This window comes from Alosa pseudoharengus, unplaced genomic scaffold (assembly GCF_046254945.1).
Source record: "Alosa pseudoharengus isolate Yale_2024_CS ecotype anadromous, Long Island Sound unplaced genomic scaffold, YU_APseudo_1.1 YU_APseudo_1.1_scf_6, whole genome shotgun sequence".
Lineage (NCBI taxonomy): Eukaryota > Metazoa > Chordata > Actinopteri > Clupeiformes > Clupeidae > Alosa > Alosa pseudoharengus.
The window spans coordinates 16,027,790-16,039,442 of NW_027468848.1; the positions used below are offsets into that span (position 1 = coordinate 16,027,790).

The 11,653-nt window shown below is 41.8% G+C and overlaps 1 protein-coding gene across 3 annotated transcripts; it reads left to right on the plus strand.

The window, feature by feature from the left end:
- The first annotated feature begins 1,450 nt into the window (after nucleotides 1-1,450).
- Nucleotides 1,451-10,774, plus strand: gkap1 (G kinase anchoring protein 1). 3 transcript variants are annotated; one of them, XM_076270474.1, is made up of 12 exons: nucleotides 1,451-1,527; nucleotides 2,846-3,074; nucleotides 3,485-3,655; nucleotides 3,908-3,985; nucleotides 5,214-5,352; nucleotides 5,616-5,644; nucleotides 5,907-6,059; nucleotides 6,331-6,417; nucleotides 6,905-6,968; nucleotides 8,768-8,838; nucleotides 8,991-9,068; nucleotides 10,284-10,774. In XM_076270474.1, the coding sequence occupies exons 2-12, from the start codon at nucleotides 2,853-2,855 to the stop codon at nucleotides 10,320-10,322; spliced, it is 1,131 nt and encodes a 376-aa protein (XP_076126589.1). In that variant the 5' UTR covers nucleotides 1,451-1,527; nucleotides 2,846-2,852; the 3' UTR covers nucleotides 10,323-10,774. The 3 variants fall into 3 exon arrangements, with proteins under 3 accessions (XP_076126589.1, XP_076126591.1, XP_076126590.1); XM_076270476.1 differs by lacking the exon at nucleotides 1,451-1,527 and adding an exon at nucleotides 1,583-1,601; XM_076270475.1 differs by lacking the exon at nucleotides 1,451-1,527 and adding an exon at nucleotides 1,807-2,070.
- The last annotated feature ends 879 nt before the right edge of the window (nucleotides 10,775-11,653 follow it).

Here is an 11,653-nt window from a genome sequence, read left to right on the forward strand (position 1 = left end):
AAGGTTGCACAGGTAGTCCAACTCCAGAATTGCACACCAATACGTTCCATTGCCAGGACCTCTGTGTCTCCCAGCGCAGTATCAAAAGGAGATTCCTGGAGACAGGCAGTTGCTCTAAGAGAGCTGGGCAGTGTGGTAGAAGATCCTTTACCCAGCAGCAGAACCAGCTCCTTTGTGCAAGGAGAAACAGTAGGAGCCCTGCCAGAGCCCTACAAAATGACCTCCAGCAGGCCGCTGGTGTGAATTTCTGTGAACCACACTGTCAGAAACAGACTTCATGAGGATGGCCTAAGGGGCCCGATACCCTCTGGAGGGATCTGTGCTCACTGCCCAGCACTGTGGAGCTCAATTGCCATTTGCCATAGAATACAAAATTGGCAGGTCCGCCATTGGCGCCCTGTGCTTTTCACAGATGAGAGCAGGTTCACCCTGAGCACATGTGACAGACGTGAAAGGGTCTGGACATGTTGTGGAGAACGTTATGCTGCCTGCAACATCATTCAGCATGACCGATTTGGGGGTCAGTGATGGTCTGGGGAGGCATACCCTTGGAGGGACGCACAGACCTCTATGGGCAAGACAACGGCACCCTCACTGCTCTTAGGTATCGGGATGAATCTTCAGACCCATTGTCTGACCCTGTACTGGTGCAGAGGCCCCTGGGTTCCCCCTTTGTTCCGGCCATTGTTGCTCCCACAACAATGGCCGGCCACATGTGGCGAGAGTGTGCAGGCAGTTCCTGGAGGATGAAGGCATTGATACCATTGACTGTCCCCCACACTCCCCTGACTTAAATCCAGTAGAACACCTCTTGGACATTGTGTTTTGGTCCATCCAACACCGGCAGGTTGCACCACGGACTGTCAAGGAGCTCAATGATGGCCGTGTCCACATCTGGGAGCAGACCCCCAGGACACCATCTGCCGTCTCATTGTCAAGCATGCGGGGTCCATACGAACTACTGAGTACCATTTTGAGTTGCTGCAATGAGATTTAGGCAAAATGGACTAGCTTGTCGCATCATGTTTTCATTTTTTTCATTGATTTTCGTGGGAGTCTTTGAATTCAGCCCTCTCTAGGTTGATAATTTTCATTACCAAAAAATAATGTGGCATCCTTTACCCAGTACACATTATAGTATACCATTGAGATCTGATGTGTTTTCAAAGTGTTCCTTTAATTTTTTTGAGCAGTGTATTTCAGCTCGTTCAGTTTAACATCTGCTCGTGGATGACATCTACTGGTGATGTTGAGCAGTCGTATTCTGTGTTCTTTTAGAAATCGGCATTTTGAACAGGTCTACAAACGTAAAAGCCATCCTAGTTGGGTCGTCACAGTAGGCTACTCAAAAAAGCCCCAGTAAAGATGCAGACTGAGCGAACTTCAGTTCTGTTGGGAGCACTACCACTGAATAGCGAAGGCGTTGAACCACTAATATGAGGTTTGTCCATCTGAGCCACCGTATACATCTACCAACACAGCCATAACGCTTGCTGAAAACAGTGCACGTAAAAAGTTTGGGACGCTGTAAGTAACGCATTTTGATTTTGATATTTAAACAACTCTCAATAATTACACCATGTTGCACTTGCATATATATGGTGGGTTTGGTTGACTCAGACCAATCTATCTGTACTGGCTAAGTGTTAGCTCTACAGCTAAGTGTTAGTTCACAGATCAAAATGTGAACGTTAACGTTAAGTTTATAGATAGCAAGTCTCGACTGAGACCCATCTAGTTATCACAATGGAAATTACACGTAGCTGCTAGCGTTAACGTTAGCTAGGTGTGATACAATATATTAAGTTAACGGTTTTCGAATCAAGGCAAAATTAACGTCTCACCATTTTTAACAAGTGAATCGTGAAAGATCGGTTTCAAACAGTTAACGTAACATAATTTAGCTTGCTTGTTGGTAACGTTAGTTAGCTAGCTAATGTTAGCATTGTTGGCAATTCGTGTATTGATAGCCGGGGTGCACAAGTTACCTAGCGATAATTTAAGGGATGGTTAAGACGGCCACCATTAGCTGCTACCTTTCCCCCTGCCAGACACCCCTTGGAAAATAACGTAAGTTACCTAACTTTACGCTATCTGATCTTAAAAACAGTGGATAGATGTTATAGACTGGTAACGATATTTAAAAGTCAGCGTTAACGTTACCCATAGCTGACTAGCCGAATCAATGGTTGTACATAGCTGCATGCATGGTTACATTAAGCCAGCTTTAATTGAGTTAGACTAGCCTTTTGGAAATTAAAGCCTATCGTCCTAGGATTATTTATTAGAATTTGTTAGGAAACAGTTAGAAGCTAACAGTTATGAAACGATTCCCTATCGCTGCCATCCAACATCAACGGAACGAACACAGGTTTGGCAATGAAAACGATGGAGACAACGCACTAATGCAGTTTTACTGAAATTGCAAGCTAATCTTTTCAGAGGCAGTTGAGAATGAGGAGATACGTCATGGTCATGGAGCAAAAACTACAGTACTGTTGTTGGTGGCGCGCACACCTCGCCTGCTGTCTCATGCCACCTGCCTGTCCCACGCCAATCGCCTGCCGTCCTGTCACTGTGACACTGTCTGGGCCACTTACCAACTATTCCGACCCTAACTCTACCCCAACTACCCATGTTTGGGACAGTTTGCAAGTGGCACAGCACAGTAGCGACATTTGCTTTACCTAAATGGCAGTCTACAGTTCATATGTTGTAAGCTTAGTGACCGACAGGTCTTGCAGGTATATCTTTACACCACTTTAGGACCTCTTGTCTCTCTGCACCCAATAGAACAGTCAGCTGTTGTATTTTATGTTTGTAATGTATGTGTGTCTTCCCACAGATGTGAGATGGCTTCAGCGGTAATTTCGGTGCCTACCACAGCCTCGCGCTTCGCTCTGCTCCAGGTTGACTCTGATTCGGACTCCGACTCAGAACCGGGAAAGAAGGGCGGAAAGAGTGGAAAGGCGGGAGCGGGGAAGTTGGTGGGTGGAAAGACAAATCAGAATTCTGATAAGAAGAAGGAGAAGAAGAAACGCAAAAAGGGCCAACAGCAGAATGAAGCTAATGAGGTGAGCTAGGTAGAATACAATATATGGTTTATATTATGATAAAATATCTAGTTTCACATACAGCTCTGGAAAAAATTAAGAGACCACTGCAAATTTTAATATGACTGTCAACTCATTCGAATGTCACTCAGCAACCGTAGGATGACATCAGAAAAATGTGCAGTGGTCTCTTAATTTTTTCCAGAGTTGTATATAGAAATTATGTTTCACCTACAGATTGCCATGATTGTGTTTACATACTAAAGCAAGCACCAAGCACTATATAGTATCACATATTGACGAAGAAAAGGGGAAATTAAAATATTTCAGACTGATATGTTCATGTTGACTGACGTGAGTTTATAAATGTCCAATCATTCACTTGTTAAGGCGTTACGGCGTTAATTCACCGCACCACACACTTTTCCCAGCTCAGGAACCTTGCCTTTAAGAAACTCCCACAGAAGACGGGAGCTGCGGTGCCGACGCCAACCCTGCAGGGGCTGGCCAGTGAGCTGCTCCCGCCCGGCACTCTGAGCGGAAGCGGAGATCAAGCTCGCGCGCCGGAGGGCTGGCAGCAGTGGAAGCAGAGGGATGAGCAGGTAACTCCCCCCCCCCCCCCCCTGGGCCTCCTGAGTGCACCCTGGACACGCAACCGAAGACTTTAACTGGACAAACTAGCAGGGCAGGCTTTTTGTAGCCTCTGTTTCTCAAAATTTATCAAATCATATGCTGGCGTGACCAACTGAGAATGTTGATAACACCACTGCTACCAGTGGAAAAGTTAGTCTGGTGCCTTGCTGTTATGTTTATAGCTTTGTTGTGTATGCACAGTCATTATGTTTATTTTCTAGCTTACCAGTGAACTTTACGAAGCTGACCTGGAGAAGGCACTAATTCTCAGCAAGCTTGACTTTGAGCAGCACAAAAAGGTAGCCCAAACAGACATTGACATGCATACACTAATGCTCAGTCACAGTCATACACCGTCATTTCAACACATACATGTCCATATAGATTTAAGAGGACTAGGGCTGTATTTTGGGTCACCAGCGCATGGCGTAAAGTTCGTTATTCACCGGCGCGAAGTTGAATTCGTTATTTTGCACCTTTATTTTTTAAGCATTGCGCCCAGGGGTGTGGCAATTAACAACCTAGGGAGGGACCTGGCGCATTGTCTAAAAATCGCTATCATACACCACCTAAACCTGGTCAGAAGTCAATGGCGAGTTGTTCATATGCTATTTTAAGAGCGCATGTCAACAGTCATATTGGCAGGTGCACGCACCATCCTTCTATCATTCATGAACGCACACCAGCGCACGTCCATGCAAAGCATTACAAATTGCATGATTACAATGGTAAACATAATTAGAATAAAGATATTACGAAATACTGTACATCTCATGATGAGTAGTTATTCACCATCATTTGCAAATTGGTAATGACGGTTAAAAGTGATTAGGGGAGAGGCGAGAGACACGTATGGAGCACAGCTGAACATGCACTGTCACGAGATATAAGCAACTCCTCTGCAGGATAAATGTTGTTTTATTCAGTCATTTGAGCAACATTAGGGTAAGTGTTGCTTTTTCCAGCCTATGTTTTCGATGGTAACCCATTGTCAGTCAATAGTGAAAGTAACTGCATATAACTGTCTTGTCGTTGACTGACTCCTTGGTGAAGTTAGTTTCACTTTGCCAATGAGTTCAAATAATAGACGAGTGCAAATGCGTGAAGGCTATGCTAGGTTTTAGTAAAACATGGTTTAAGAATGACTATTCCATACAGTCTCGCAAGCAGCCTCCTTCAAATGCGCCGTTGAATGCCAAAATACCGATGCATTTATTTGACATATCGCGCGTTGCGCCGTTAAAGGGAATGACAGATGTCATTCTCATTGGTTTAAAATGATGTTACGCCCCAAACACACCCATATGACTGATTAAAAGACCTAGGAACACCTTGTTACGCCATGCGCTCCACTTTTGAGAACGAAACCCCTCCCAATGTGAACTGGACATCCTACTAAATTTGAATAGACTTTTGACGAGTGACGATGCACTTTAGAATGTCATGATAGGGCCCCTAGTGTGTTTGTGGGGATCATGGTTCGTTGTATTAAGCTGAGCTGGTCTGAGACATTCCTTCATCCCACAGGATCCTGTGAGCTCAGAGCAGGCATCACCCAAGGCCAAGGGCTCAGGGAGCAAGAAGGAGAAGAAGAAGAAGAACCAGCAGGGCAAAGACAAGTGCCTCACTGTCTCCCTCAAGGATTTCCAGACAGAAGCCAACATTGGTGAGAGCCACATGCTCATTATATCTTCAGAAAAGCATTTCTGTAATTACTTTCTCCCTGGCTTTCCCTCTCTTCGCTCATTCTGTCTTAGTTTAGTCTGGTTCTGCCTTTAAATATCTTTGTCTTTTAGTTTGCCATCCAGCTAACTCTCTCTTTCTATCTCTCTCTCTCTCTCTCTCTTTCTTTCTCTCTCGCTCTCTCTTTCTTTCTTTCTTTCTTTCTTTCTCTCTCTCTCTTTCTCTCTCTCTCTCACACACACACAGATCAGCTGAGCAAACGGGCAGAGAAAGAGGTTGGCACGTTTTCTCATGGCTTGCCCTGAAGTTGGTTTTACAGTATATTGAAATATGATACATGAACTTTGATTAGGGTTCATTCAATTTGTCATTGTTGTTAATGCGTCTTTACAGTTTGCATCTTGGTTCAGATTCAGAGCTCACTTGTCCGGTTTTATGTGTTGTGAGCAATGTATGCTCCCTCACAGGAGTAAAAATGTCCTCTGTCTTGATTCCACTTGTGCGGTTATTCAGCAATTTGTATCGACTGTTTCTTAGGAGTCCAAAGCAGTAAACGTACCAGCGCATGATGACAAGTTCTTTGACAAGTTAGAGAATGAAGTGAGCAGAATTGTTCAGAGAGACAAGCGACGGGAGCAGTTCTCTAACAGTGCCGGCCAGGAGGTCAACACGTCCTCAGAATATGAACAGGTGAGATTTCAATCTCAAAGAAACAAGCAGATGAGCTTTAACACAATCTCAGAGTAGATTGTGTTAAATATTGTGGTTGTTCAACACAGGTGTCTAGAAATCGTGTAATTATGAGGACAATGCTTTTAAATATTTGTGAAAGGACAATGCTTTTAAATATTAGTGAAAGGTGAATTTCATGTTGGATTTATAAATCATCTTAAATTACTTTTTGAATGCAGTGTATGTCTGGGTTGAGGCATTCTTCTGTGAAATGATCCCTTCTCTTTAGGATGTGAGAACTGAACAATTGAAGTTCGAAATGGAGAAGAAAGATGAAGAGATCGCCCAGCTTAAAAAGACTATATCTCAGTGGGAGGTCAGATGAACACCTTGCCAAAGGCAGACTATATACCCATCAGTTTGATCCGTATATTATTTATTTTCAGACACAATTATATTCATCCTATATGAAGGTCCTCCCTCGGCTTGGAAAAGCAGGCCTTATGCACATGCCACATCACCAAATAGGTTGAGCTAAAATACAGTAAACTTGTAAACTTTACTACACTAAAAATACACACCTGAATATCACAACTCTTAGCATAGGTATAGTAATCTGTTTACTTTTTTAATAGTGAAAGTGAAAACTGGTCTAATTTATATAAAGGCTTCAAGTTAATGTTTTCATATGGTTTGCATATCATCTGTAGATTCGAGCCACATACCTTACAGTGAAACCTGTCAAATCTTTCAAACTCCGAGGGACCATTTCCATTCATTGCTGCAGATAATGTTTATATTTAACATGCTGATATGCCTTTCAATTGGATGTATTCCGAAGTCACACATCTGTGCTCCCTCAGGTGAAGTATAAGGAAGTGAAGGCCAGAAATGCCCAGCTTCTCAAGATGCTTCAACAGGGCGAGAGTGAGTACAGCAGGAGCACACACACACACACTTATAAGAAGTTCATTCAAAGAATGACAACTTTGTTTCAAGTGTTTTAAGGTCGTGCCATTCTCTAATGCAGGGGCGCCGAGCATTTAATTAGGTTATCATAGGCTGCTTGCTATTTTTCATTTTTCCAGCGACGACGTTGTGGACTACAGCAAACTGCTTTTCACTCTGTGCACTGTGCACACAAATTGAGACTGAGACACCACCTTTCATTTCTACCTTATATTATACACTACATGAGCAAGACAATTTGATTACCATATATGACGCATGCTTTGTGAAAGCACTGCTGCAGGAATTGAAAAGTAAATAGTCGTTATATTTAGTAGTTAGTATAAAAAGTGAAAAAGTGTTATTTGTTGTTTTTACCGGTATTTATTTATTCTAAAATACATTAATGCTTTGTAAAATAGTGGAATTTATTTTATGAAAACAAATAATTATCTTTTTTTTTTTTATTCAAAAAATATCATAAATTATATATATAGTTGTCATTTAAATTCTATTATTACACGGCTCTTCACAAGACAAGTAGAACGCTCCATTGGCTTGAATGGGATTTCCCAAAGTTCTACGGTAAAATATATTCATGTAATTACCGCTGCAAACATATAATTACCGCTATCAATTGCAACGGGTTCAAGTTCAGCGTGTGTTGATGCGAACTATTTGTTTCTCAGCAAATGCCACGATGAACGGTAACAAATAGGCTAGGCTATGTAGGCTAAAGTCATATCTTGGGGAGTTTATTATTTCGTTTTGGCAAGTCGCCGTGTAATAAGCGGGATAATGTATATTTGTTGACGCAGTTTTTACGAATATTCTGGCATTCACCAATGTTTTCTTGTTCTTAGGTAAGAACAGAATCTACGAACACTCAAGATCACTCTTACGCACATTTGAGAACTGACTTGTTTGTGCTTTTTCATCATATCTGCAGGTGTAAAATATAAGTAAGGGATAATGTATAGAACACCAGTCATTACTGGGAAAATAAGTCCCGACAGGGCGAACCGGACCCCGACGCGCAGCGGAGGGGTCTTGTTCCGCCCTGAAGGGACTTATTTTCCCAGTAATGACCGGCGTAAGAGTGATCTTGAGTGTTCGTAGATTCTGTTCTTACCTAAGAACAAGAAAACATTGGTGAATGCCAGAATCTTCGTAAAAACTGCGTCAGTGGGTTTTTAAAACAAATTTCTTTGTAAGAACGGTTGGTGAATGAGGCCCATTGTTTGTGTACAGAGTTTACTAAAAAGAAAGGTTTTGGACAACTCTCTTCTTTACTGGCAAGATGGTGGCGAGCAGAAAAAACGAGTGAGTTGTTCAAAACCTTTCATTTAGTAAACTCCTGTGTACACAAACAATGTTCTCAATGCTCGAGTTCATGTATAGAGACACTGGTGATGCTTTAATCAAAGTTTCATGTTCTGTCGAGCCTTCTTAGTGTTTTAAAAAAAAAGCAATTTTGATGCGATTTTCAAAACCCAATGTTTGAACCCAATGCAAAAAAGTTTGGCCACCCCTGCTCTAATGATTTTGTTTTGGTTTATAGACCCTTTCAACAATAAAAACAAAAACAATGCTTGAACATTCTATTTGGTTCCCAATCTACTTCCTCTGCATTAAAATAACATATGGAATGTTAAAACGGAAGTCTTGTGGGGCCAACTATGATGCTGATAATGCAACTCTCTTGAAAGGGTTTATACTGCTGCCTTTGTAGATCGTGTGTTCGCTCCCTTTCCTCATTCTTCCTTATTTGCCCACAGTGAAGGACAAAGCAGAAATATTACTGCAAGTAGATGAATTGCTAAACATCAAAGAAGAATTGTCATCACAGGTAGGTGTGTGAGTGAGTGTGTGTGTGTGTGAGAGAGAAAAAAGTGTGTGTGTCTCAGGACACTTATATTATTTTTCTCAGCTCAGTGACTTTGGTGCCTCTACTGTTACCATATTTAGTTCTCCATCTTTCTCTCCTTTTCCACGTCATAGGTGTCGATATTACATGGTTCTTTAGAACAAGAACGGTCAAAAGTTAAAGAGTTGCAGTCAGACCAACCTAGGCATCAGGTAAGTTGATATAAATGCTTTTATGAACCTGCTCACATATCAATAGAATGAGACTGTCCCGGTATCCTTTTCATGGACGTGTGTACATTTACGACATCACACCTCAGTGTATCTAGACATGAATAAGTCCAGTGGCACAAGACTATATAATGACATTTGGCCTATTTTAGTCAGTGAAAAGGGTATGAAAATCAGTTACAGCACTTCCACCAACGTTTTGTGTTTTTAGAGAGAATGTTTGTGGGTATATGGTTCGCAAATAAATGCATAAAGTACACTTTTTACATGTGAGCTACAATACTTCAGAAATAAGTAAGGTAGCATATAAGCGTTTGATTGTCACGTGCAGTAAAAAAAAAAAGTCCTCTCCAGACATTGTGCTCTGTCTCATACCATAAAGAGCCCTGTGTCTCATCTGGCTCCACAAAATAAGCAGGAATCCTGAAGCTTTGATAGCCTTTGCTGGAGTTATGCCAATTTGGAAAAAGATTTCTAATGAGGAGACACAGCACTCAAAGAATCTCCCAACATACACTACAATATGTAGCTTATGTCATTGTGTATGCATAAATGAATGTAAAGCACTTCCATATCACAAATTTAACGTTTGCCGCATCCTTTTGTATAGCTCAACCTATAGTAATCTGCTTAGAGTAAAAATTGTTTACACAAATTATTTTTTACTCTAAGCAGATCACAAACAGGATTCTAATTATGAACTGAAAAGACAAGTCAGGAGCTTGATTTTACATGCAGATTTTTCAGTGATGTTATGGATTGTGATAAGAATTGCGATCTTTGGTACATGATGACATATGATAACTTTAGACTAAGAGTGATAATAGTGTGATAGCGTGATTGTGTGTGTGTGTGTGTGTGTGTGTGTGTCAACTGTGCTTTTCTTTCATTAGATGAAGCAGGGAGGCAGGGTGAAGATCAGCAAGGTATCAGCTCAGTCAGATCAGCAGGCAACCCTTATGAGTTTCTAATCAAACACAGTCCCACTTGACCACTGTTATTGTTGTCTTAAAATGATCTCAAAGCCTATCTATAGAAATAGTGAGTGTGAATACCCCAGGTGTAGGTCTGTGGTGCACCATGACATGTCAGTGTGCCAGTTCTAAGATGTGCAGTAAGGTCTGCATCATAACTGTTGCTTTCTTTTGGCCTTCTTGACACAATTCTTTTTTTCCCTCCAACTTGTACAAACTCTAGGGCAACCGTAAGGCGAAAAAAGGCTTGGAGGGCGATTAAAGAAGACTCTTGAATCTCAAAGAGCTACGCAACAAGCAAACAAAACAAGTGCACATTCTTCCTCCTCTTCAGGGTCTCCTTATTCTCATGGATGAATTGCAATTTGTCCATCCCCCTCCATTATCTTTCATCCCCTGCCTTCCTACTCCTCTGTCCTGTGTGCTTTTCACCCTTGAAATGTTGGCATGTTTATCAACATCTGTTACTGCACTGAACGGGTTTGTGGCTTATGTCATGTTCAATCCCACAATGCCTTGTAAAACTACAATAAATTGTAATTTAAAAGAGATGATCTTTGACTGAAGTGAAACGCGAGTTCAGAAGATGTACAATGTCCCCCTGCTGGCAAAGGGATGCCATCACACTCTCTGACCACAGAGGATGCTCTTCACTGGTGTCATGTAGAGGGGGATCATTCACAATTTTAATAAAAGGAACTTTTTTCAGTCAAACCGCCTGTAGTTCTCTCTGTGGGTTGTGGAGTTAAATCAGGTCAGGCCTACCCTAAATACAAAATTGATTTGGAAAATTGAAATTTATTTGCCTGTTGTCACCCCGTGTCAGTAGGCCTATGTAGCACCATATTATGTCATTAGGATTTTTTCTTGACGTTATAAGCTCCATCTTAACAGACTTGCAGATTGGTGCTTGGCCATGCATTTTAAGTGCCTTAAAGGACATGGAGGCCATTGAAATAATGCATAAAAATGATACTCCAACAAATGGCTAAGGCTACGTGTATGTATTATCAGGGGCGCCTGCAGGAATTAATGATATGGTACGCACACCCATCACCCCCCCCCCCCCGGCAAATAAAAAAAATCACTCGTGAACAATATTTGTCCGTTTTAGGTCCGTGCATTGGTCAGCAAAAAAGTAGCCTACATAGCATAACAACATCCAAATGCAATGACTAATTAATTTGGACAACTTGATACAGCCCTATACAGGCTAAAGTTACCTTTAGTTTTGTTCTAGCGTAACGTGACGTCTGGCTTTATTGCAGTCTAACGTTCTGACAAGCACACCAATTGCCTACCTTGTATGGCAAGCCGTTCAAGACAAAACGTCTGTCAAAATAACGCCTCCACGTGTAGATTTTTTACTTCTTCAGGAGTAAAAAATAGACGTCTGAGCGTCAGACGTCAAATTTTTACGTGTGCCACGCGCAAAAACTTTGCGTCTGACGTCAGAAGTAAAAAAATGACGTCTGGGTGATTTGCTGCAATGCCAGAGCCTTTGTGCCAGAGTAGACACAGCATTGGCTGCTGGAAACAGGAAATGCAGCGCTATAGTTGCAGCAGAAGAAACAAGATGCCAGAGCAATGTGC

Bases quoted from the DNA above. Each gene is read 5' to 3' on its own strand.
- gkap1 (XM_076270474.1), top strand. From the start codon at position 2,853: ATGGCTTCAGCGGTAATTTCGGTGCCTACCACAGCCTCGCGCTTCGCT. The intron at 3,986-5,213 runs GTAGCCCAAACA...TTCATCCCACAG, and splicing joins ACTTTGAGCAGCACAAAAAG to GATCCTGTGAGCTCAGAGCA. The intron at 6,418-6,904 runs GTCAGATGAACA...GTGCTCCCTCAG, and splicing joins AGACTATATCTCAGTGGGAG to GTGAAGTATAAGGAAGTGAA.